Source organism: Podarcis melisellensis, assembly GCF_964234715.1.
Source record: "Podarcis melisellensis genome assembly, chromosome: 13".
Classification (NCBI taxonomy): domain Eukaryota; kingdom Metazoa; phylum Chordata; class Lepidosauria; order Squamata; family Lacertidae; genus Podarcis; species Podarcis melisellensis.
The window spans coordinates 54475089-54499889 of record NC_138545.1 but is presented as its reverse complement, the minus strand read 5'-3'; the positions used below and the strand labels follow the sequence as shown (position 1 = coordinate 54499889).

The window sequence follows — 24801 nt, the reverse complement described above, 5'->3', positions numbered from 1 at the left end:
GGGCCAGGGATGCAGGGTAGCATAAGGGCAGAGAAGAAGAACCACCGCAGTTGTCAACCCTGGGGTGTTCTCTTTAGGGTGTGTGACACACCTGTGTTTATTAGTACCAGGCCAGGGTCCTTTTAACTAGTTTTATGCAGCAACAAGACCAGCTCACATAGACATGAACAGGTTTTCACTTATACCAACACAAAACTGTTTAAGCAAAAACAGCAGTCTACATTTGGCAGAAACAGGTTTATTCTGTACAAAAGTTTGAAGACTTCAAATCAAGACACAGAGGAGGGTTTTTCCTGGGATGGTGATAGAACCACCCAGAAACAGGAAAAGCTGTTCCATTCCTTGCCAAGCTGGACTCTCAAGAGAAAATGTGACATAATTATCAGCTCATTGCATCATCATTTTGACAAAGTCATTAAAACATCACTGAAGGCAGAAAGAAGCTGGACACTTTCTGCTTTTCTCTTGCACACACATACTTGAGGCTGCCCCGTGAAGAGTCAGCAGTAGATTCCCAGCTACACAGCCAAGTCACGCATTCTCACACCACCGCCTGCTCCCCCCTGGGGATTTTAGGTCAGCAGCCATGTGGTAAGTGCCCCGTCCCCTGCTTGGCACAGCCAGTTCTGTCTGGATTCAAAATATGATCAAGGCACTTGTAGGTTCTCTTCTTTGCAACTGCTCATCTGACTGATTAGCGCAAAGAAATTCCATCACAACACAGGAAGTGGGATGCTAGAAGGTCTTTAAGTCTGCTGAGAAGATTATTAACACTTAAAACACACTTTTCTAACGCTGCTGTGCATGGCCACAGGGGGTGAGGGGAGGGCACAATGTTTTGATACAAAGTGCTTGTTCCTGCCACGCAAACACAGACCACTGACCAGGGTAGGGGAAGACGTTTGCATGGCAAGACAGAGGGTGTGCCATTGTCCTCAGAAAAGCACACCAGCTGGATCTGCATTCATTTCACTCCTCAGCTCGATGCTCCTGGCTTTGGCGCTGCCGTCTAGAGAGGACACGTTCGTAAAAGAGTAAATAGGCGCTGGACGAAAGGACTTCCTGCAACGTGGTCTTGTGCACCACATCATCTGAAATCCACAACCACTGGTTGCTGGTGGCTAGCATGCTTTTGCAAGTCGGTGGAGATCGGCGATATGTGACAAAGTGTCCTGAGTGCATGTCCCCATGGTGGACCACAACGGCCATCAGGCGGTACAGATATGATGGAGAACTGCCACATGAAGGAAAAACACAGGAAGGCTGGTTTAGTCCAAGGCAGCAATGGTGCCCTTTGTATTGCCATGAGCAAGAGCATTCTACGGAATGGACTACTAGGGGATCCAGCCCTGTTAAGCAGCAACGGCTCCATTTGCAAATTGCTTTCCATGCGCCCGCAGCAGCATCCAGACTTGAGATAAACCAAGCGGGCAAACGTGTGCTGAGCCTGAATAGGTCAGGATTTCACTGCACTTTTGATACGGGAGACCCAGACAGCCAACAGAACATATCAGTGGCATGATGGAACATTAGAACGACTCTGGAGATTTACTGGTCACTCCGGGAAAAGTTAGAAGTAGTTTCAAATGTTCTTACTTACCTACAGTCAGGTGCTGTCATGTACGGGAAAGCTACTGGGGATGTAAGGAAGGATGGAGAGCAGGTACCATTCATAAAAGAGGATTTGTTGTTGCCCGCCTGTTGCACATCTACGAAAAGACCCCAAAATCATAGTGCATCACTGTTATTATTAAAACTGGTTGCTTGCTTATTACAGAAGGGGATGCTCCTGTGCCTGGTTTGTACGGTGTCCTTTATTTAAAACTCTGAAAGTTGGTTTGTAAACAGCTACATGGCTGCTTTCCTATGGTGACTAAGAATTGCCTCCAGGCAACTAGGCAGGGAAACTGATCCTTCAGTCAGGGTACAAACTGCTTTTCTGGACTGAGCTGCAAGGCGGCTTTAAACCAGGGGTGGCAACCCTTTAGCCAGAGGGCCACATTCCCTTCTGCTTGCTAGCAATGCGGAGAGCAGATGGCAAAGGGAGTGCAGCAACAGATGTTCCTTTACCTTTGCACAGTTGGCTCCATTTCAGCCATGGAAAAGTTAGGTTTCTACACATAGCCCTCCCTGTCCAGGCAAGATCACATTCCCTCCAGACACAGAGCAGGGCCAGAAATGGGCCCCACACAAGCCCTCTTAGTTCTAGCTGGAAGAGAATCTGGTCCACACATCTTTCCCAGGCAAGCCACATGGAGGTGGACATTAAACCTTTTCCTATCTGAGACTGGCATAAAGCTAGGTCTGGCTGGCCAGCCCAGTGGTCAATTCCAATATAAACACACACGTACGCCTTGACCTGCCCCATAGCTGAGGTTAGATGCCACATCTGGTGGAGGGCAGATGGGTGCAGCCTTGTTGACGTGGTCCTATGTATAGGAAGAGCCTGCTGGATCAGGCCAGTGGCCCATCTAGCCCAGCACCCTCTTCTCACAGTGGATGACCTCCCTCAGCAGAGGTTGGATGGTCATCTGCAGGGGGTGGGACTAGATGACCCTCAGGGTCTCTTCCAATTCTATGATCAGGAGCCCAGGGTGGGCCAATCATACTGACCCCCAGTCTTCCACCTCTTAGCTTCTGGAATGAACTGGCTTAGCACAAGGACTAACTCCCCTGCTGGCTCTCTCCCTTCCAAGTCCTCATTCACTTTGCTTGCCTACCGGCTTTGGGGTCCGGGGATGCCTGTGGGCTGCCTGCAGGGTTGGGTTTCTGGGCAGGGAAGCGGTGCTTGTAGACATCCATGATGAGGAACTCGCCAAATTGCACATGCTCGTTTCGTTTCAGGGGCACGCCATGGTTGGACCAGCTCAGCCTTTGTAGGTGGATACAGAGACACTGAGGTAGCTGTGGAGCAAAATGTAAGAAAGGGGTGGGAAGGTGGCTGTCCTAGTTCCAAGATGCGTGGTGGACGCCATAGAGGCAGAGGGTTTCCAGCACAGAAGCCACAGAAGGCTTGATTGTTGCCTTCGTCAACCTTGTGCTCTCTAGAAGCTTTGGACTACAACTGCCAAATCTTCTGCCTCCTTAGTTTCCGGAATACATGAACTACCCCATTTTCTCCACAACTATCTTGCATGGTAGGCCGCCATAGCTGCCTAGGGATTTGAAGCAAGGTCTTCCCACTCAATGAAACACCAACCATGCCAAACTGAATCTTTAAAAGCTTTATTCAAAATCCACCAGTATTTCTAATTTTCCAGACATGGAATGAATGGTGTGCAAGTCGACGTATGTGCACACGTGTAATCAGAAATTAGGAGTCTAAGCACCACAAGCAGAAAGTTGGTTTTCGCACAAAGCCCAAAGGCAGGTTATGTTCCTTTGGCTATCCATCGCTTCTCACACAGGTGGGGAGGCCCACAGAAACCACTGTTACGCACTACAGATGTGTTTGAAAAACAAATAATCTATAGGTTTCCAAAACCACCAAACTTAAGACTAGTTGTTTAGTTCTTCAACTAGTAGCCCATATTAATACATACAAATATAAGCATTGCCGAAGCATTTAAGATTACAGTGGTACCTCGGGTTACATACGCTTCAGGTTACAGACTCCACTAACCCAGAAATAATACCTCGGGTTCAGAACTTTGCTTCAGAGCTTAAGAACTACCGCCCTATATCATTGCTCAATGTGGATTACAAAATTTTCACTGATATCATGGCTAAAAGGTTAAGAAAGATATTGGTAGAAGAAATCCATTAAGATCAAGCGGGCTCTCTCCCAGGGAGACACTTGTCTGACAATACGAGGAATATAATTAACATCTTAGAAAAATTACAAGTGAAGATCAATACAAAAGCAGTTTTGATATTTGTGGACGCAGAGAAAGCCTTTGACAGAAAGCCTTTGACAATATTTCTTGGAGATTTATGAAGAAAAATTTACAGGGAATGGGGGTAGGCCAAGGCTTTGAAAACACTATAGGTGCAATTTATTCAGAACAAAAAGCTAAATTGATTGTGAATAACGTAGTTACAGAAGAGTTTAAGATTGAGAAAGGAACACGACAGGGGTGCCCAATCTCTCCATTGCTTTTTATATCGGTCCTGGAGGTTTTGCTAAACATGATTAGAAAGGACCAATTGGTTAAAGGTATACAAATCGGAGCTAAACAGTACAAATTGAAAGCATTTGTGGATGATTTGGTATTGACATTACAGGAGCCAGAATCTAGTACTAAAAGAGTATTGGAATTGATTCATGAATTTGGTCAGGTAGCAGGTTTTAAGTTGAATAAGTTGAAAACTAAGGTCTTAGAGAAAAATCTAACACCGATTGAGAGAGAGAGGTTTCAGAAAGAGACAGGATTAACATTGGTTAAGAAAGTGAAATACCTTGGAGTTAACATGACTGCTAAGAATGTGAACCTATTTAAAGATAACTATGAAAAATGTTGGACGGAAGTGAAAAAGGACTTTGAAATATGGTCAAATTTGAAGCTTTCATCGCTAGGCCGAATTGCAGCGATAAAAATGAATGTATTGCCAAGGATGTTGTTTTTGTTTCAAACATTGCAAATTTTGGACAAAATGGAATGTTTCAAGAAGTGGCAGAAATATATTTCTAGATTTGTCTGGCAGGGCAAGAAGCCCCGAATAAAATTTAAAATACTAACTGATGCTAAAGAAAGGGGTGGTTTTGCCCTGCCAGACCTTAAGCTCTATTATGAGTCAGCCGCATTTTGTTGGCTGAAGGAATGGCTACTTCTTGAAAACACTGATGTATTGGATTTGGAAGGGTTCAATAATGTATTTGGTTGGCATGCATACTTGTGGTATGATCAAAGCACATAAAGCGTTTAAAAACCATATTGTCAGGAAAGCACTGTTTAATGTCTGGACAAGATACAAGGATTTGCTTGAAAACAAAACTCCAAGGTGGTTGTCACCAATGGAAGCAAAGGCTCTGAAAAAGCTCAATATGGAGGCCAATTGGCCGAAATATTGGGAGATATTGGAACAAGAAGGAGACAGATTAAAGCTGCAGAGTTCTGAAAAATTAAAAAACAAAGTACGGGATTGGCTTCATTATTATCAAATAATGGAGGTTTATAATTTGGATAAGAAAATTGGGTTTCAGGTGGAGAAATCAAAATTGGAAACAGAATTGTTAGATCCTAAAACTAAGAATTTGTCAAGAATGTATAACTTGCTGTTGAAATGGAATACTCAGGATGAAACGGTGAAATCAGCTATGATTAAATGGGCTCAAGATGTTGGACATAACATTATGATGGCTGACTGGGAACAGTTATGGACCACAGGTATTAAGTTTACGGCATGTAATGCCTTAAGAGAGAATATAATGAAAATGATATACAGGTGGTACATAACACCAGCCAAGCTTGCAAAAATCTATCATTTACCCGATAACAACTGTTGGAAATGTAAAGAGACTGAAGGTACATTCTTTCACCTTTGGTGGACATGCCCAAGGATTAAGACTTTCTGGGAGATGATCTACAATGAAATGAAAAAGGTATTTAAATATACCTTCCTGAAGAAACCAGAGGCCTTTCTCCTGGGCATGGTCGGCCAATTGGTGTTAAAGAAGGATAGAACCTTTTTTATGTATGCAACAACAGTAGCAAGGATACTCATCGCAAAGTATTGGAAGACACAAGATTTACCGTATTTTTCGCACCATAGGGCGCACTTTTTCCCTCCTAAAAAGCAAGGGGAAATGTGTGTGCGTCCTATGGAGCGAATGCAGGCTTTCGCTGAAGCCTGGAGAGTGAGAGGGGTCGGTGCGCACCGACCCCCTCTCGCTCTCCAGGCTTCAGGAAGCTATCCGCTAGCCGTGGGAGACCCAGCTCTCCCACGGCTAGCGGAGCGCTGCATTAATCCCAAAGCTTGGGGCGTGCGGAGCTCAGCGCGCCCCAAGCTTCTGGGTGCCGGCAAGGTCTCCCCTAGCCGTCTAGACCTTGCCGGCACCCAGAAGCTTGGGGCGCGCTGAGCTCCGCACGCCCCAAGCTTCGGGATTAGCGCTCCGCTAGCCGTGTCTAGGCTGCGGATAGCAGCCTGCTTCCTGGAGCGTCGGGCGCCCTGAAAGCAGAGCGCCCGGTGCTTCGGGAACACATCCGCAGCCTAGGCAGCCCTGCGGGAGGTCCCCGCAGGGCTCCCCACGCTGCGGATAGCAGCCTTCCGCCCGGTGGGTGGTGCGCCCTGAAGCAGAGCGCCCCTCGCACCGGGCAGACATCCGCAGCGTGCGGAGCCCTGCAGGAGTTCCCCGCAGGGCTCCCCACGCTGCGGATAGGAGCCTGCTTCCCGGAGCGTCGGGCGCCCTGAAAGCAGAGCGCCCGGCACTTCGGGAACACATCCGCAGCGTGGGGAGCCTTGCAGGAGTTCCCCGCAGGGCTCCCCACGCTGCGGATAGCAGCCTGCTGCCTGGCGGGTGGGGCCCGCTGAATCAGAGCGCCCCGCGCGCCAGGCAGACATCAGCCAACCCCACAAGCTCGGGGGACAGCAGGGAGGCGCAGCGCCACTAGTTCAGAACTTTCCTTCAGGATGAGAAACCCTTTTCTTCATACCGTTCTTACACCTAGTCTGCTGGGCGAACTTGGATCCTCCTAGGTTTTGATCTTGTATAGGAGTGGTCACAGCAAACAGTGCAAGCTGTCACCATGATGGAAAGTACCGTGACTGAAAGGCAGAGAGAGCGCGAGAAAATATTAGCTTCTGGAATTGCTAACCAGGAGTTAGAGCAACCCAACCTGCTAATACAATGAATAGACTCACCAGAAAGGGACAGATGTGGCTTTTAGATTTGTTTTATGTCCTCTGGAATTACTAGAGGGCACAAGAGTTGCTAACAACAAGAGCTCTAGAACAAGCATGCCCAAACTATGCTCATTGTTTTTCATTGTTTTGCTTTTGGCACCTACAAAAAAAAAGTAACCTGTGCTTTCCTGCTCTCCCTGCTGCACCCAGGCTTGGAGCGGAGAGTAGGCAGTCATGATCACTGTCAAGGTAATGGGTTCCTAGAAAATACAGGCAGGGGGAGGGAGTGAAAGGAAGAAGCAGCTGGTTCTCTGAGGCCTGGGAAGTGGAAAGGATAAAGGACATAAACAACACTAGGGCTACAGCGGAGACTGGGAAAGGAAATTCTTGTAATGGGTTGGGGAAGGATTTTGCATGGCTTTCAAACTTGCGAACACTAACCCACTCCGCTGTACAATGACTATTACTCCTAGCACATCAGCGAGACAGAAATAATACTGACAGTTCTCAAAGGATGGTGTGAACTGCACAATGATTACAATCCCATTGCAAATCAGACAGAATATGAGTGGTAGTAGCTGTTCTTAAAGGTATAGCTGATTTCTAATGTAAAGAACTGGAGTACCAGCAGGTGAAGGGCAAAGGAAATAAAGCTTTTCAGGCTAGCCCAGAGTTCTAGCTGAAAGAAGGCTAGGCTCATCTGGCTCTTTCCCAATTCCAACAGGGGGAGGATTTGTTGCAGTACACAAGCAGGCTTTTATTCTTTGGAATTCAACAGAGGAAACATTTCACGGTTGCTTTTATATCCACCAGCTTTCTTTGGCATCTCTGGTTGTTAATTACCCTGTCACCTTTTTCAGGAACTGCTCCATGCCACCTGGTGTATCTTTGGACACATGCATGTTAATCACTTGATGACAGTTTCATATTTGAACATCTGTCACAGGCAGAGCTTTCATACTGCTTTGGATATGCTGCTTTGCAATGGATATGCACACTTCCTACAGTCATCTCAGAATGCAAGTGATGAGAAGTTATGTGTGAATCGACCCTTGTTCTCTTTATGCTGGGATTCCGCTGTTAGATCTAAACTGTACATGCATAATCTTATAGTACGGTAGCCCAAAGCAACACTACCATTTGACCCAGAGTTAACCATTTCTGTAAATGTTTACTCCCATGCCATTCATATGATAAAGTTCACTTTGAAACTTTATCTGCCACACAAATATTCATATATATGTGTGTGTGTGTGTGCGCGCGCGCAGCATTTATATTGTATGGTGAAACTTAGCAGCGTAGGTCTGCACTGAATTCTTACAAACCTTTACTTAAAGCCTGTCCTGAGCATCACAATTGCTGAGGAATCAGAAACCATGTAGATTAAAGAAAAGCTCAAAAAAAAGAATAGATTATTCATAGCTCCTGAATGACAAAATAGACCCATCTGACAAGCTCAGAAAGTTGCAAGCATGATTCATACGTACCAATGAACAAGATTATGAAGAAAAATAACACAATCTCCCAAGGTTCAGCCTTGGGTAGTCCCTCGAGCTTGATCCATAGCTTGCCACCAAGAGCATAGAGTTCATTCTGAAATTCCTTGGTAGACATCCTGCTTGGGTTAACCCACGTTTTGTAACACTGGACAAGGGGGGAGGGAGTACAAAAGAGAATTTGTCAGTTTCTACTGTTAACTTTCATAAACTGAGCAAGTTTAGCAGGGCTCTGCCCTTGATCTTCTAGTCATGTGCACAGCAGTTCAGAAGGAGGCTTATTAGACACATCCAAACAGAATGTACATTCAAGACAATCAGAAATTGATTTCCCTAATTCTGACTCTCATTATTTCAGAGGTTACAGCAATAATCTTGCTCTTCTTCCTGAAAAATTACTTCCTCCATCAAAATATTTGCCCATGTCAGGTATTTATTTAAAATATGTATAGCCCATCTTTCCACGGAGCAGACTACAAGTGTGTATGTGTAAGTAAATAAGCCTTTTGCACAGACTTGTCCATAACTATTTTGTCCATAATAATTATCAAAGTTTATAGCAAAGTTTTTCTTGATCTTCCATCAAGGAAGAAATGGCTTACGTCTCTACTCCTTTCACCTTCAGAAGAAAGTGTCTGGGTTCCACATGAAGTGCATAATGCTGCAGCATTCCATATTCCACTTTGTCATGTTATGTGTTCTAAAAGGTCAGGGGTACCTCGGGTTAAGAACTTAATTTGTTCCGGAGATCCGTTCTTAACCTGAAGACCACTTTAGCTAATGGGGCCTCCTGCCGCCGTCGTGCGATTTCTGTTCTCATCCTGAAGCAAAGTTCTTAACCCGAGGTAATATTTCTGGGTTAGCGGAGTCTGTAACCTGAAGCATATGTAACCTGAGGTACCACTGCATTGCTGCAGCAAAGAAGGTGCCCAGCTGGGCACCCTACAAATGTTGTGCTATTGGCGATTATTCATAATTTCCTCCCGCATCTTTTATAATACTCCAAGTCCTTTACCTCTGCCATTATGTCCAGAATTGAATCTTAAACTACGAGTGTTATTCCAATCCTACTAACGATTTTAACTATTTACAATAGTCTTTAAGTTATACATTTTCCCCATTCCTTATTAAAATTTTGGTCTTCCCGATTACTGATTCTTTTGGTCATTTTAGCCATTTCAGCATAGTCCAGTTTTCTCAGGAGTGTGGACAGTAGCATTAATGGAGAAACTCGCCAGTCAAATGCTCCACCCAAGATGCTGGCAACCTCTTAGAAATATGGTATCTTATCCTAACCTTTTCAGTAGATAATACTATCTGGACCCCACTACGCATGAACAACTCTGGTACAGTGTGTTTCGCTAACAGTCATTCTCATTTCAATAACTAATTGGAAACTTGCTGAGATTTATTGTAATTCAATAAGTCTGTAGAACTCGGCTGTGGTGCTCCTTTCCCAGAGGTGCATCTGGCTGCCTCACTATGAAGTTTTTGGCGAATGCTTAAAGTGCATTGCGTTACCCTGCCTTTGGCGCCTGAAATCTGTGTTTTCAGGATCCACCTTATTCTTGCATATGCAATACATTTTAACTGTTTTTAATTCCCAATTTTAAATTGTTGCAACCCACCCTGGGAACTGCTGGTGGTGAAATGGGGGTAATAAATTTAATAACACATATGCAGAAGAAGCGGGGGGGGGGGGGAGCCAACAAACAGCAAATAACAAATATGTTTATTTTTATAACAAATATACAGTGACGGTTAAAAAAAAAAAGTTGCATTGTTGTCACCTAGTGGTACAAAGAGTAAAAAAACCACCACAAGTACAAGTCATAATTTGGTATTTAAAACATACCAGAACAGAATATCTTATTATGCAATTTGCACATAAAAAGGGTATGCCAGACTTTCTTAGAATTTACAGAAGTTGATAATGATGGCTCCTACAAGACCAATACCTGCAACAGAAGTTTAGCTGCCAACTGTGGCTGAGTAAGATTTTCATGTGTGATGTTTTCCCTAACACAACCATCCTTAGCACTGGGAACCCCACTTCTCCTATAGGTCAGGCAATGCTTTCCAACATCTGGCTCCATCCTTTCCCTATCCCAATGAGAAAAAAGCAACGGGAATCCTTTGACTTTGCCACAGCTGATCTAATTCCTGCAGACCTCAGAAAACTGTGAAAACAGGGTCACAGTTCACAGCAACTGATGCAACTTTTAATTGACAACGGATAAAAGGACAAGCTTAGAAGACTAAATAAGACATTGATTAGTACATCATAAACAGTTTGCTAAATGGATACTTCACTGAGTGGGCCAAAAATGAAAAATGAAATTCTTTGGTGTAAAAATATATATGAAAAGGTGCTTTCATTTCCCTCAACATGAGATGTACAAGATGGGGAGTAAAAACCAACAAGCCCATTTTACAATAGCTAATAACAGAAAGGAATGCCTTCCTTGGCACTAGCCAGAGTGAACATAAAAAGGCTAACATCTCAGCCAATCTATTTTTGTCCCAAGATGCACCAAGAATGTGAAAAACACATTTTCAGGATTAATTCCATTAAATTCAAAGCTACTCCAAAATAAGAGATTTGGAGTAGACTCTTTGATCTGGCACATTCAATTAAAGCAAATCCAAAGAATTATTCCCAAGTAGTGACTGTACTCTAAGAATCAAACACAGTTGGTTTCAAATTCTGTGTCACAGGGTGCTCCAATCAATGGGCTTCTTCCCAGACTTTTTCAGCAATTCATTTGTTTTAGAGAAATGCTTACAGCCAAAGAAACCCCTGTGCACTGACAGGGGTGAAGGGTGAGCTGTCTGTAGGACGTGGTGCCGTTTCTGCAAGAAATCAGAGATGTTAAGACCTTGTAGTCATCCCGCCCCACTGAACTGCCACCACATTTGCAGAATCTTAGGTTTTGTACTGCTGTCCCATGGACCAATATCATTTAACAGAAACACTGACCAAACCTGAGCCCATCCTCTAATAATCCCAGTTCTGCAGTCCCAGAATACCCTTTTAAAACAATGTACTCTAATGGGTGCTGCATGAGGCCATAATCCAAGCTCAGGATTAGATTCCATGCTGCATACCACACAGACCAGCTCCCAGCCTTTCCCCACTGTCCAGACTAGTGTCACTTCCAGAGGAATGGAAAAGCAACGGTGCACTTACCCTGTCAATAGAGCTGCCTTTCCTCTGAGCATAAGCCCCCCAAAGCATGAAGACCACACCATCCAAGTTGCTGTTTAGCCAGGAGACCACTGCGTCTGTGAACTGCTCCCAGCCCTTCTCTTTGTGGGAGTTGGCTTGGTGTGCTCGGACTGTAAGAACAGCATTGAGTAGCAGTACTCCTAGGTTGAAAATGAAACAGGAAAGGGTGAGCAAGCATGCAGAAAACATTAAATAAAAATATGCTGCTTTTGATGCTAGGAAGGGCAAATGATCAATACTCTGCACACAAAATATGTTTATTCAGTATGTTTATACCAGCCAAATTCTGCAACACCAGAAGAGGTCAACCCCCACCTCCCAGCGTATTTGAGGGCATTTTATTGTAGCTTGTGTGTTTAATTTAATGCTAATGGCTGTATAAACTTATAATAAGCAGCTGTTCTGTAAGGGAGCTGCTTGTAGCAGCAAAACTATCCACTGTTCTGTAAAGTCTGTACTATACAGTCATACCTCGTGTTATGTTTGCTTCATGATATGTTTTTTCAGGTTGCGTCCTGAGGCGACCCGGAAAGGGTTACTTCTGGGTTTTGCCGCTCGCGCATGCGCAGATGTGCAAAATGACGTCACACGCATGCGCAGAAGTGGGTTGCGTTCTGCTCATGTTGCGAACGGGGTTCCGAAACGGATCCCGTTCGCAACCAGAGTACCACTGTATTTGAGCTAAGCTTGCTCTTTTCAGCAAGATCTAGCCTCTCTGAAGCAGCAGGAGGCTGGGATTGTGTTGGATGTTCAGGGGTTTCCTTGCTAAAATCTGGGGCGTGCTGAAAGGAATTCTCCATCCACTGCTGCAAGTACTACCACTGGCTGTTGGAAAGAAGCAATCTGTATCCAGAAGGTGAAACAAACACACATGATAGCAGCTGGGGAAGCCCACCACAGGGGGAAAAGCGCCCAACAAACTTTGATCCTGCTTCACCTTGTTTAGCCCACCCGGTCAAGTCTCCATGGCCAGGATGAGAAAAGCCTTCTATGTCTTCAGCCAGTTCTTTGTAGATGTTCTCTAGGCTATGATCAAAAATAAGAAAGGTTTTGACACACTTCCTCTCATGCATTTGTATCATAGGGATTTGATTTATTTTCATTTATTTTTCATAGGGATTTTCATTTATTTCATTTAACTATGCAAATGAAAGACTAATGGAAAGGCAGCATTGCATATCTGTTCCTAATAGGACTACAAAGTTTAAAGCCTAATCTTACCTGGGTGGAGGTGGAACTGGTCTCTGGACGCTGAAACAGAGTCCGTGTGCTTGGTTGGGTCCATGATATGGGTCTTGGCCCAAGATGACAGCTTTTACCTGAAGAAAGTTACAAAAGCGGAAATTTGTTCAATACAATCACTCCTGCTGTCATTCATCTCTGCCCAGTTTAATACGTCCCTTTGGTAGGACACAGTATGTGGCTGGTTATCCCTTGCTCTTTCTCTCGTGTGTTCCAGAGAAGACCAATGGGACAACTATATAAACAGCACAGTTCATGGGCAACCCAGTCAGATGGGGTACAAATAATAAATGGTTATAAATTATTATTATGAAGCGTGCTTGATTAAAAGCTCCATGTTCAAATCTCAGAACATGGGTAGTTTTAAGGAAGCCCCACCATTCCATTCCATTCCATTCCATCCCTTTCAGCTTCACCCAGCATTTATCCAATTGGATTAACTAATAGTGGCCTCCCTTTACAGTCAGGACAACTTAGATACAGTAGCGTATGCAAAACATTCTGAGGCCAAAATGCAACTAGCAGCACCAAACATTATTGTTACTAGCCCATGGTTTTCAAAACAATGCAGACACAAAGTGCAACGCTTATCTAGAGGCGGAAAAAAGAGAAGATATCACTGACAACTTAGTGACTCCTGAAGGAAAAGGTAGAATAAATGTAGGGCTGATTGTACCAGGTTTACTCACATCACGGATACTGCACATCTGAGTCCAGGTGAAGACTTGATGCACAGCTGGATACACTGTGTAGCGTTTGCGCTCTGCAGCAACAAAGTCCATTAGCTGTTTTGGGAAACAGAAGCAGACAGTTTCAAATCCTGGTTAAGGAGGGCCAGCAGGTTAAGTAGGTAGCTGTTTGATTGCACACAAGCACCTAGGCGTCACACACAATATTGTGTTTCAAGCAGTCATTTAAAAATGTCAATTCAGTTAACGCATAAAGCTTTCTTCTGTCAATACATCCCATTAATGCCCAAGGCTTTAAAGAGAGGCCAGCCAGCCAATTGTTTTTAAAGATGTGAAGAGTTTGCTTCACCCAGACTTGAAATTGGATCCCATGATATAAGCCAGGCGGCTGAGTTTTCAGAAAAGTTGTGATGAACTTTCAAGAGATACAGAAACTTGAGAAACATGCTTGAAAGTGAGGGGAACATTGCAAGGTGGAGCCTCCCGTTTCAGGACAAGTGATGACCCTGGAGCCCCTCTCCAATTTTTAGCCACAGCTTCTTGCCTAACATCTATGGACTCCAACGTCAGTTGCAGCAAGATACATGCTCAATAATTAACAAAATACTTCTAGCCACCAGGAGCTTCTTCAGACAGGGTAGATCAGATCTAAATATTTTTGCATCTCTCTCGTATATAAAGACTGATCAATAATGGTTTTGGAGAAACTGTTAATGCCACTTTGGGCCCGCAAGGTAGACAGGAATAACCACTTAATTATTCTGCAAATACAGTATACACAAGGAGAGCAAGACCACATCCTATGTAAATTTCCATGAGTGCTAGCTCCATGAAATATAGAAGGAACCGCTTCCATGCAAACATACAAAAGACCAGGTTGCAGGACTACAACCCCACACACACACAATTTCACCACCATCCCTCCTCTCCCAAACCTTATACTGTACTCAACAATGTAACTGATCTGTAGAAAAGACTGCACAGCACAACTTGAAAAAAGAGACAAGGTGTCTAAGCCAAGGAAAACTTTAATCATAAATATCTAAATAACCCTACACACACTTACTAGGAAGCCCTACTGAACCCAGCGGCACACTTGCGCGAGTAACAAGCATAGAAGTCTGCTACCAAGTACTGAATAAGCTATAGACGTGGCGTAAAACAGAAAGGGAAGAAATGCATGTCTGTAAAGGAAGAAAGAGATAGGCACCAAGGCAGGCAAGTGTGCAGATTTTGGTACAGTCCATTTAACACAGCACAACAACGGCAGGTCTGTTTTCGATATAATAAATTAAGGGGGGGGGTCTATTAAAGTGGCCCGGACTGCAGCTCCGTGCGGGAGCACATCCTTTGCTCGCATCAGGTGCGTTGCAATCGACCTTCTCTCCAGTTCAAAGGACGTCAGGTGGGGGAGATGGGCGGAGACCCATCCTGGGGCGCCGCCGCGTATCAGACGGGGCGGCAGTTCCCCCTTGCCCTGCCCATGGCAGCCCCCCGCCTCCTCCCCGCCCCTGGCCCACCTGGGCGAAGTAGGGCTTGGCGAACTCCCCGGCGAGAGCGAGCCTCCAGTCCGGCGCGACCTCCGGAGGAGCGAGGCTGCTGAGGCGGGAAGCGAGTCTCTGCAAGGCCGCCTCTTTGTTCCGGCGGATCCGCTCCAGCTGCTCCGGGCTGAGAGGCGGGGACGGAGCGCCAGCCTTCGCCCTCTTCGGAGAGCCTGCCTGCGGGCGGAAGAAGCGCGTGAGGGGCGGCCAAGCGGCAGCAGGAGCGAGGCAGCAGCGGAGCGACGCCAGACCGGGGCCCGCCCTCGCCGCCGCCGCCGCCGCCATGAGAAAACAAAACACGGGCGACTTTCGCGCCCAATTGGCCAGCGACACCAAAAGCGCCGAGTTTCGGCCTATCACTTGCGAGATAGCGCCCCCTCCTTTCTCATTGGTTACGGGCCATCAAAACAGCTTCCTAATTGGCCGCCGGTCCCAAGCCCTGCAGCCCGCTCGCCCTATCGCAGTTCTGCTTGAAAGCCCCTGCCCTCAGTTGATCTCTGTTGCTAAGGTAGCCCTAGCTCTTCTTGGTTAAGAGCACCGAGTCGGACTTAGTCCCACCCCCGGAGGCTTCCCATTGGCTTGAGGGCGGCTAAAGCGCTTCCCATTGGCCGGTACCTCAGGAAGGCGCCTTTTTCTCCCCCGCTGGAAGCGAGGCCCTCGAGCGAGCGAGCTCCCCGTCCCTCTCGCCTGGCTCCCTTTGTACCTCAGCGGCCCCGACTGGCTCCGGGGAGCGGCTCCGCTTCTTGGCCTGCGCCGCCGAGAAGAACGAGAGCAGCGTCTTCTGGCCGATCATGGTGGCTCCGCTCGCAGACGGGCTCCGGTGCTGCAGCTCGGGAGAGAAGGCGCCGAGGGAAAGGCAGCAGGCGCAGCAGCCGCTGGCTCAGCTCTTCTGCCCCTCACGGCAAGACCCGCCGCCGCCGCCGCTCGCTCCCGCTTCAGGTACGCTTGAAAATTGGCGCCCAAGCGAGCGCGCATGCGCAGCCGAGGAGCGTCTGGGGCCCGCCCCGCTCTTTGTGCGCATGCGCAGCGCCTGTTCTCGGAAGGCGGGTCTGCGGCGGCAAGAGGACGTAGCGGGAAGGGCCGCCCTCCTTGCCAGGGGGGCGCGCAGGCGATGTCCGCCGACTTGCGTGAGGAACGTGCGCGTTCGGGGGAAAGTGCCGTAGGAAGCGAGAGCAGTGTCTCCGCCTCCGCAGATCACCTCAAAGTAGAATCAAAAATCAGATTGGAAACTGCGCCTGTGCTGATTTTACATTCGTGAGAAGCTTTTACGATGCTTGGGAAGCCCTCGAGATGGAGCGAACACACTTTGTCTTGTTCTGAAATAACAACACTACCATTTTTCTTTCTAGCAGGCAGGGCTCTCGGATAGTACCTTTTGCAGGAAGGGAGGAGCTGCAAGGAGTGACTGGAAAGGAGACGAAGGTGGGACCTGAAACAGGATTCAGGCAGGGAGGCGGAGCCTGGGAGAATATCCTGGGCATCGCAGGAGGTAAGACGGGCACTGGAGTGCAGCCATAGCATAGCATTTTAACCCTAAGGCGTGAAAGAGCAGCCTTCCCCTACAGTGTATCCCCGGCACCTGGAATACAGGGCTACATTGCTTCTGAACTTGGAGGTTCCATTTTGCCAGGCTCTGAATGAAGTAATTCACAAGGACCAGGCTGGCTTTCTCCCAGGTAGACATATGTTTGCAAACACAAGGAACATTATTGACATCTTGGAACTTTTGCAAACAGATATAAACACTAAAGCAGTGCTGATATTTATAGACGCGGAGAAGGCCTTTAACAACATCTCTTGGAAATTTATGAAGGGAAATTTAAAAGAAATGGGAGTGGGGCGGGGTTTTGAAAATGGGATTGACGCAATATATTCAGAACAAAAAGCTAAATTGATAGTTAACAATGTGGTAACGGAAGAATTTAAAATTGAAAAAGGAACACGACAAGGCTGTCCGATTTCCCCTCTGTTATTTATCTCAGTTCTGGAGGTGCTCCTGAATTTGATCAGAGGTGACCGGCTGGTGCAGGGGATCCAGGTCGGAGCGAAACAATATAAACTTAAAGCTTTCGCAGATGACCTAGTTTTGACATTGCAGGAGCCAGAATCTAGTACGAAAAGAGTATTACAACTGATACATGATTTTGGTCAGGTGGCAGGATTCAAGTTAAATAAACAAAAAACGAAGGTGTTAGGGAAAAACATGACAGACACAGAGTCAGAACGGTTTCAGAGAGAAACGGAATTATCACTGGTGAAAAGGGTAAAATACCTAGGGGTTAATATAACAGCCAAAAATCTGAGTCTATTTAAAGATAATTATGAAAAATGTTGGTCTGAAATTAAGAGAGACTTGGAAAGTTGGGCAAAGCTGAAGCTTTCTTTGTTAGGCCGAATTGCTGCAATTAAGATGAATGTGCTGCCAAAGATGTTGTTCTTGTTTCAAACATTGCAAATTGTGGACAAAACAGAGTGTTTCCGGAGGTGGCAGAGAGATATTTCTAAATTTGTCTGGCAGGGCAAAAAGCCCAGAATCAAGTTTAAGATATTAACAGACGCAAAGGAAAGAGGGGGCTTTGCCCTGCCAGACTTAAGGTTGTACTATGAAGCCGCAGCTTTCTGCTGGCTAAAGGATTGGCTACTTCTTGAGGACACTGATGTGCTAGATCTGGAAGGTTATAACAATGCTTTTGGTTGGCATGCATATTTGTGGTATGATAAAGTTAAAATTAACAAGGCCTTTAAGAACCATATTGTCAGAAAAGCAGTGTTTAATGTCTGGACAAAATATAAAGACTTATTGGAAAATAAAACACCAAGGTGGCTTTCACCTTTGGAAGCTAAGGCCCGAAAAGGAGCCAATATGGAAGCCTACTGGCCAAAATATTGGGAACTGTTAGAAAAAGACGGAGATAATTGGAAATTGCAGAGTATGGAGAAAATGAAGGATAAAGTGCGAGACTGGTTACACTACGCTCAGATTAAGGAAATTTTTAAAAGTGACAAAAAGTTAGGATTCCAGGTGGAGAAATCGAAGTTGGAAACAGAACTGCTAGAACCTAAGACCAAGGTACTTTCAAGAATGTATAACTTGCTGTTGAAATGGAATACACAAGACGAAATGGTTAAGTCTGCTATGATAAAATGGGCACAGGACATTGGGCATAATATTATGTTTGAGGACTGGGAAAGGTTGTGGACTACTGGGTTGAATTTTACTGCATGTAATGCTTTGAAAGAAAATGTAATGGAAATGATATACAGATGGTACATGACCCCAGTTAAACTTGCCAAAATATACCATTCGTCAGATAACAAATGTTGGAAATGTAAGGAAAATGAAGGAACATTCTACCACCTCTGGTGGACTTGCCCTAGGGTGAAGGCCTTTTGGGAAATGATATATAATGAGTTGAAAAAGGTATTTAAGTATACCTTCACCAAGAAACCAGAGGCCTTCCTCCTGGGCATTGTCGACCAGAAGGTGCTAAAGAAAGATAGAACATTTTTCATGTATGCGACAACAGCAGCAAGGATACTACTGGCTAAGAACTGGAAAACTCAAGATCTACCCACACTGGAAGAATGGCAGATGCAACTGATGGACTATATGCAACTGGCGGAGATGACTGGCAGAATCCGAGACCTGGGAGAAGAAAGGATGGAAGAAGATTGGAAGAAATTTAAGACTTATTTACAAAAACATTGTGATTTAATGGAATGTTAAGAAGGATGCTTGGTTATAAATAATTGGCCATCACTAAAATAGATCAGGAATTGAAGATAAGAGAGATCAAAAGAAACAATTTGCAGGAGAACCATCTTACTGTAATCAAATAAGCGGTCACAAAATTTGGAAATAAGATGATAATTTGCTTGACAAAAATTTATTAATGATGTAAATGGGAGCGGGAGGCGTGAGGAAGTTCAAGGATGATATGAAATTTTGTTAAAACAAAGCAATACTGTTGATTATTATTGAATTTTTTATTCTGTAAAAACCTTAATAAATATTTATTTAAAAAAACATTTTGCCAGGCTCCATAATTACAGATGTCAGCTTGTCCAAGCCAGTGTTCCCCGGCCAGGTGCCAGCAGATGTTAGAATCATAGAGTTGGAAGAGACCACAAGGGCCTTTGAGTCCAGCCCCCTGCCAAGCTGACCCCTGTTATCCCTGACTGTTGGTCATGCAAGCTAGGATTGATGGGAATTGGAATACAGCACTATCCAGCGGGCCAAAGGCTCTCCATCCCTTGGGTAAAGAGATCCTTTGCAGACACCACAAATTATAGTTTCCAGCTGCTGCAAGTATATTAGTAAAAAGAGCACTCCACAGCCAGGAGTGCCCCACTCCAGGCATATCTAATCTGGTTCTGGTCAATCACAGGCTTGCCCTCCTACAGCCTCGATTGAGGTGTGTAGCAACTGGTGATGGAGAAATTCATTGTCCGGGGGCCTCTTAAGACCACAGCAAGAAAGAACAAGAGGGAGTCCCCTGGGCCAGAGCGGGAGGAGGCTGACTCTGGTGCGGAAGGCAGTGGAAGAAGCAAGAAGAGGCCCAAGCTGGATGCATCCCACCAAAGCCAGACTCCCTTGGTTGGTGCTTCATGGAAACACATCCGGGCAGAAGGGCTAAACTGCGATTATAGGATCCTTTTCAACAAAGCAGAGGCTGACAGGATCTTCCAGGAGCTTGAAAAGGAAGTGGAATATTTTGAAGGTAAACAGATCTGATCTTTGAATCTTTCATGAATTCTCTGTGCGCAGCAGGCCTATCTGGAGCATACTATAAATAGATTTCCTCATTTTTATGGCTATTGTTATTTATTAAACTTATATACCACCCTTCACCTGAAGATCTATGGGCAGTTCACAAGATAAAGATACAAGATAAAAGCACAAAATAAAAAGTCAAAAACGAAACAATAACCCCCCTCCAACAACACGTTTAAAAGGCTGTAGAATCTTAATTAGCCTGGCTGAAGAGGAATGTTTTTGCCTGGTGCCTAAAATATATATAATGAAGGCACCAAGCAAACCTTCCTGGGGAGAGCATTCCACAAACAGCCATTACGTAGCTATTGTGGTCCTGAGCTGTTTAAGGCTTTATTAGTCAAAACCAGCACTTTGAATTGGACCCGGAAACTAACTGGCAGCCAGTGCAATCAGGCCAGGATCAGTGTGAACGCTCAAACCAGTGAGCAACCTGACTCTCAAATTCTGCACCAGCTGAAGCTTCCAAACCGTCTTCAGGGGCAGTAATGACAATAATAGCCAGGCTGAGAAGCAGTTTCTCACTGAATGGCCATTGGGCAGGGGGCTGCAGTGAAGAGGGTTGTTTAATGGGGAAGGGCCATAGCTCAGTTGTAGAGCACCTGCTTTGCATGCAGAACGTACCAGGTTAAATTTGCAGTGTTACATGTCTCTGTGTGAAACATTCTTCTCTCCCCACACCCTTCTCTCCCTCTGGCCTCTCCCAACTCGCGGCAAGAGGTTTTCTCCTCTCCATCTGTCTCTCCTGCTCTCCCTTTCTCCTTTCCACACAAACTCACACACGACATGGAAGGAAAAGCAATTTCTAGAGGGGTGGTGATGCAGGAAGCAGAGATCAACCGCAGTGTCCAGAGGCCCCCATGAATTGAATCGGGGGGCCACCACAAGTTCCCCACCACTGCTCTCAGGGGAAATTTTTACTTGGTGGCATTTCTTCCCTGTATCTGGTTATGAAAGCCCATCTTGAGTTTGTCATCTTTTTTTCAAAGCAGGAGAGTTCACTAAACTCCACATATTTGGAAAGTGGCACAACATCCCAAGGAAGCAAGTGACCTACGGGGATGCTGGCTTGACGTACACATACTCAGGTGTCACTTTCTCACCCAAGCCATGGATTCCAGTTCTGGATCACATAAGAGACCAAATCCAGCTAACCACCGGGGACACCTTCAATTTTGTTCTCATTAACAGGTAACGTTGGGCACGTGGTGGTGGTTAGTATGGCATTGAGCACCAGGGAACCAGTTCTCCATGCCCAGTCCCTTACACTAACTTGTGACTGCTGTTGTGACATACAGAGGGCAGTGAAGGAGGAGCTTGACATCCTACTGCATTTCTACAGGAGCTGCCCTTGACTACGTTTGCCAACTGCTGCTCTCCAGATGTTTTTGGACTACAATTCCCACCAGCCACTGCCAGCAGAGTTACATGATACTGAGTTTGTGGGGGGAAAAGGACATTCATTTTTGCATTTAACACTTACATTCAAATATCTGTCATAATCATAAAAAATAGGATTCTCTGAGTCCTTGGACTCCCTGCCACCCTTCCATGGGTTCCATTATTAATCTTTTCCCACCTGCATCCTATAAAGTTCTCTATTTATCTTTAATATTCAATTTATACCATTGTTCATGTTACATCGGAAAATAACAGCTGGGCAGAGCTGAGTGGGGAACAGCTAGGAGAAGAGAGAGAGAGAGAACGGACTCCCCTTTGCTGCAGAGTGTCCAGCCTTTATCTCCAAGGGCAAGGAGAGCTGATAAGGTTGCTATGCAGAAGGCTCAATGGTTGTGAGATGCCGGGGAGGGAAGCTTAATTGGGAGCACCTTTATCTTGGGAATGGATGCTTCGTTATTTTCCTGTGATCATTAAAGACCCTTTAAATGGTAAGGGACTCTTGTCGCTTTGCCCTGCTTATCCGCAGCCAAAGGGGGGGGGGAGAGAAAGCCAAGCCCCCAGAGCCTGACAACAATCTTTTCTGCTCCCTTGGTATTTTTGTACCTAAAATTCCTTTAAAAAAACCTTCTAGTTTTTTCACAAATGTTATTTTAAACATTTTTTTCAACTCATTATAAATTATTTTCCAATGCTTTTGATATCTTACACATCCACCACATATAGTAGAGGGTGCCTCTTTACGCTTCCAACAAATATTTGTAGTAGTTCCATACATTTTTGTTAATTTAGTAGGAGTTTAATACCAACGGTACATCATTTTCATAGAGTTTTCCTTCAACGTACAGCATGCTGTACATTTTAAGTCTTCCCTCCTTAATTTTTCCCATGATGACAATTGTATATTATATCCAATATCCCTTGCCCATTGTATCAATACAGATTTAACAGTATACATTTTAGAAAGTATTTTCACTTTATTTTCCAACAAGTCTTTTTCAAACCTTAAAAATTCTTAATAAATTCTAAAACCATTTATTTTATCCATTCTAAATGCATCATTTAATTGGTGATACTGTAACCAGTCAGTTAATAAGTCTTATATCCTCAAATTTCTCATTTTCAATTGTTCTTCTTTTGTTGACAGCTCTTTATACGTTGCCCATTCATTTTTTGCATTTAATTTTTTCACAGATTTCACCTCTAGCAGGGAAAGCCACCAAGGTGTTTTTTGGTCTAATAAATATTTATATTTCTCCCATACTACATAAATTGATTTTCTTACCAAATGGTTTAGGAAACCTTTATGCACTTTTGTCTTATACCAGAGATATGCATGCCACCCAAATCTGTTGTCATGACCTTCTAAATCTAGAATGCCTGCATTTTTTAACATTATCCACTCCCGAAGCCAGCAGAGACAGGATGCTTCATAATATAACCTTAAGTCCGGAAAAACCGCCTCTATCCTTTGCATCAGTTAACAATTTCTATTTAATCCTTGGCTTCTTCCCTGCAAGATAAATTTAGAAGTAACTTTTTGCCACTGCTTGAAGTGTCCTGCTCTACTGATAACGGGTACTGATTGAAATAAAAATAGCATTCTCGGCAATACATTCATTTTTATTACTGATATTCTTCCCCATAGTGATAAGCTCATCCTTCCCCATACCTTTAGGTTTTTCTTTTTTTCTTTTTAAGTGGCTATATAGTTGTCAACCATACCTCTAAATATTTCACCTTTTTTCTATTGTCAATTCTGTTGTTCGATGTAAGCCTCTTTTTTATTGAACGGTCACATTTTTTACCAATACTTTCATTTTATTTTTATTCAACTTGAAAGCTGCTACCTGACCAAATTCAGCAATTATCTCTAAGACCCTTGATATACTTACCATCGGGTCTTCTACTGTTATCACAAGGTCATCCGCAAATGCTTTCAATTTATAAGCTCTGCACCCTACTGTTATACCTTTTATTCTATCACGCCAGGGTTTCTAGAATTGATATAAATAATAATGGTGACAGGAAACATCCCCTTCTTGTCCCTTTTGTTATATTTTTCCGTTATCACATTGTTCACTATCAACATAACCTGTTGATCTGAATAAGTCGTGTCAATTCTCCAAAGGAATGACTCTCCAAAGTTCATCATTTCGATAGTTTTTTTCCATAAAAATCCATGACACATTATCAACGGCCTTCTCTGCATCTACAGACATTAAAGCCGCTTGCTTTTCATTCATCTGGCGGCCAGGAAGAAAGCCAGCTTGATCTTGATGAATTAAATCTTTTAACACCATCTTCATATGATTTGCCATTATTGGCAAATAGTTTATAACCATTATTTAGCAGAGATACCTGCCTATAATTTTTTACAGATAGTAAATCTGTATCTTGTTTTGGAATTAATGTAATATATGCCTCTTTCCAAGAATCTTTCCCTGTATTCAAAATCTTATTCATTACATCTTTCAAAGGCTGTGCCAAAAACTCTTATAGTTTTTATAGTACTTCGCTGATAGACCGTCTGACCCGGCGATTTACCTGTTTTTATCTGGTTAATTAACTGTTGTAATTCCATCACTGTTACTGGTGCATTTAAGTAATTCGTTTTCTCTTCCGAAATATTTGGCGGCCAATGGCCAGTCTAGTCCACCATCCTGTTCTTGCAGTGGCCCAAAAGATGCCTGTAGGAAATCCATATGGTATAGTACAGATTAAGTTGGAAAGGAGGAGAGATGTCGTGGATCTTCCCCTGTGGAACCATTGGGGCAAGACCTTCAGGGCAGAAGTCTAGTCGCTGCCCCCTGAACAGAAGGAGCAGGAGACCAGCACCCCAAACACAGCAGCAGGGCTGGCTTACTGCATTCTGAAGCAAGTGAAATCATGCACATCACTATCTAAAGAGTATAGACCTCCACTCTGCAGGCGCATTTGAGTCCATAGTCTAAAACTACCTAACTGCATCACTCATCTCCCCTCCCTGCCAGGTATAAGGACGGTCACGATCACATGGGGGAGCACAGAGATGATGAGCGAGAGCTGGCCCCTCGCAGCCCCATCGCATCCGTGTCCTTTGGAGCCTGCAGGGACTTTGTCTTCCGGCACAAGGATTCCCGAGGCAAAAACCCCTCGCGCTACATTGAGGCTGTCAAGTTGCAGTTGGAGCATGGGAGCTTGTTGATGATGAACTTCCCCACCAACCGTTACTGGTACCACAGCCTGCCCAGTCGCAAGAAGCTCCTGGCTCCGAGAATCAACCTGACATTTCGAAACGTGATGGCGCTGACCCCAGGGCAATGAGAGAGATGGCTCACTGAATTCCTTCCACACAGTGTTCGTTTGTCTCAAGAGTTTGGCCATCTAGTTTCTTTGTAGGCATGAATAGAGAGTGTTTCCAAGAGTGTTTTTTTATTCCTTTTAGTGCCTTTGTGGTAAAAATAAAAAGGCATTTGGGGTCAAATACTTGGCTGATCATTGGATTTCAGATGTTAGTATGGTCATGGTTCATATGGTGAATGTCCAGGTGGAGTGGGGTGGGGGGGCTATGCTTGCTTTGTAAAATGCAGGGGGCTTGAGGATTTCCTAGGCGCTTTGGGCGTAAGTGGCTACAGAAAAGGGAGTGACCAGCAGGATGGCCAGTAGC

At 44.7% G+C, this 24801-nt stretch overlaps 3 protein-coding genes and 1 long non-coding RNA gene across 7 annotated transcripts; 1 reads left to right on the top strand and 3 right to left on the bottom strand.

Annotated features, from left to right (window-relative positions):
- Positions 1 to 222: 222 nt before the first annotated feature.
- On the bottom strand, positions 223 to 3640 carry LOC309354486 (ubiquitin carboxyl-terminal hydrolase 30-like). Its single transcript, XM_081884639.1, has 3 exons — positions 2721 to 3640; positions 1601 to 1709; positions 223 to 1234 (listed from the first exon to the last, which is right to left on the bottom strand). Exons 1-3 carry the CDS (start codon positions 2800 to 2802, stop codon positions 970 to 972), a joined length of 456 nt encoding a protein of 151 aa, XP_081740765.1. The 5' UTR covers positions 2803 to 3640; the 3' UTR covers positions 223 to 969.
- A 2050-nt stretch (positions 3641 to 5690) lies between these two features.
- Positions 5691 to 6197, bottom strand: LOC309354881. The gene is made up of 3 exons (XR_014162382.1): positions 5987 to 6197; positions 5819 to 5898; positions 5691 to 5759 (listed from the first exon to the last, which is right to left on the bottom strand). It is a non-coding gene; the product is annotated as an uncharacterized lncRNA (long non-coding RNA).
- A 3793-nt stretch (positions 6198 to 9990) lies between these two features.
- Positions 9991 to 15816, bottom strand: UNG (uracil DNA glycosylase). 2 transcript variants are annotated; one of them, XM_081884631.1, is made up of 7 exons: positions 15684 to 15816; positions 14960 to 15157; positions 13440 to 13535; positions 12730 to 12827; positions 12446 to 12534; positions 11470 to 11648; positions 9991 to 11132 (listed from the first exon to the last, which is right to left on the bottom strand). In XM_081884631.1, the coding sequence occupies exons 1-7, from the start codon at positions 15771 to 15773 to the stop codon at positions 10992 to 10994; spliced, it is 891 nt and encodes a 296-aa protein (XP_081740757.1). In that variant the 5' UTR covers positions 15774 to 15816; the 3' UTR covers positions 9991 to 10991. The 2 variants fall into 2 exon arrangements, with proteins under 2 accessions (XP_081740757.1, XP_081740756.1); XM_081884630.1 differs by lacking the exon at positions 15684 to 15816 and having other exon boundaries at positions 14960 to 15280.
- A 615-nt stretch (positions 15817 to 16431) lies between these two features.
- On the top strand, positions 16432 to 24618 carry ALKBH2 (alkB homolog 2, alpha-ketoglutarate dependent dioxygenase). Of its 3 annotated transcripts, XM_081884634.1 has the most exons (4): positions 16432 to 16469; positions 19369 to 19701; positions 20744 to 20945; positions 24146 to 24618. In XM_081884634.1, the coding sequence occupies exons 2-4, from the start codon at positions 19413 to 19415 to the stop codon at positions 24456 to 24458; spliced, it is 804 nt and encodes a 267-aa protein (XP_081740760.1). In that variant the 5' UTR covers positions 16432 to 16469; positions 19369 to 19412; the 3' UTR covers positions 24459 to 24618. The 3 variants fall into 3 exon arrangements, with proteins under 3 accessions (XP_081740760.1, XP_081740761.1, XP_081740759.1); XM_081884635.1 differs by lacking the exon at positions 16432 to 16469 and having other exon boundaries at positions 19147 to 19701; positions 20747 to 20945; XM_081884633.1 differs by lacking the exon at positions 16432 to 16469 and having other exon boundaries at positions 19147 to 19701.
- Positions 24619 to 24801: the final 183 nt, after the last annotated feature.